Below are 722 nucleotides of genomic sequence, written 5' to 3'. Positions count from 1 at the left end.
TGGCATAACAATAACTAGGGAACTACTGTGGGACATAATTGTAACTAGGGCACTACTATGTGGCATAACAATAACTAGGGCACTACTGTGGGAGATAATAGTAACTAGGGCACTACTGTGGGAGATAATAGTAACTAGGGCACTGTTATGGGGCATAGCATTACTAGGACATAGAACATTATACTGAATCTTAATAGACCAGATATACACTGTGTTAATACATGAATAGTACGTAGATTATTCTCACCCTCTGCACAGTTGATCTCCTCAGTCTGTTGTTCTTCGCTCACTGTGTTATTGGCTATACAGCGCACAGTCCCCGGCTGCTCTTTAATATTTATAGAAACTGAAAGTGATTTTCCTTTAAGGTGGCCCTTTGTATGGTTATTCCATAACATGATTAAGCTGGTCTCAGTACCCGCTGATATGGAGCAGTGTATGGCTACATTCTTGGCTGTACAGTTGGATTCGATACTTGGCCTGTCCACTGGCTCTGCAAACAAAAATATAATGTACACTGAGAAACCACTTTGCTGGGCACAACTGTACACCTGACTGTTCACATAAATATCCCAACAGGCAGTCATGGTCCAAGGGTAAGTGACACTTCCAATCCGGATGAAGTAAGCAGAGCCAATGGGCCTAGCTGTGTCAGCACATAACATGTGGACAGGCCTGCAGACAGTGTATGAAGATATAGGTCTAATAAGGAGAATAAACCT

At 42.4% G+C, this 722-nt stretch overlaps 1 protein-coding gene across 1 annotated transcript in view; it reads right to left on the bottom strand.

Annotated features, from left to right (window-relative positions):
- Nucleotides 1-247: 247 nt before the first annotated feature.
- Nucleotides 248-722, bottom strand: part of LOC146053820 (T-cell surface antigen CD2-like) — a gene marked incomplete at its 3' end in the record, with an annotated part of 22,472 nt that continues 21,997 nt past the window's right edge. The window contains exon 3 of the mRNA XM_083168032.1: nucleotides 248-493. Coding sequence (XP_083024158.1) covers nucleotides 248-493 — 246 coding nt within the window. The remainder of the gene's footprint in view (nucleotides 494-722) is intronic.

This window comes from Crinia signifera, unplaced genomic scaffold (genome assembly GCF_055691185.1).
Source record: "Crinia signifera unplaced genomic scaffold, ASM5569118v1 HAP2_SCAFFOLD_212, whole genome shotgun sequence".
Taxonomy (NCBI): Eukaryota; Metazoa; Chordata; class Amphibia; order Anura; family Myobatrachidae; genus Crinia; species Crinia signifera.
This window is presented reverse-complemented; position numbering and strand designations above follow the sequence as displayed.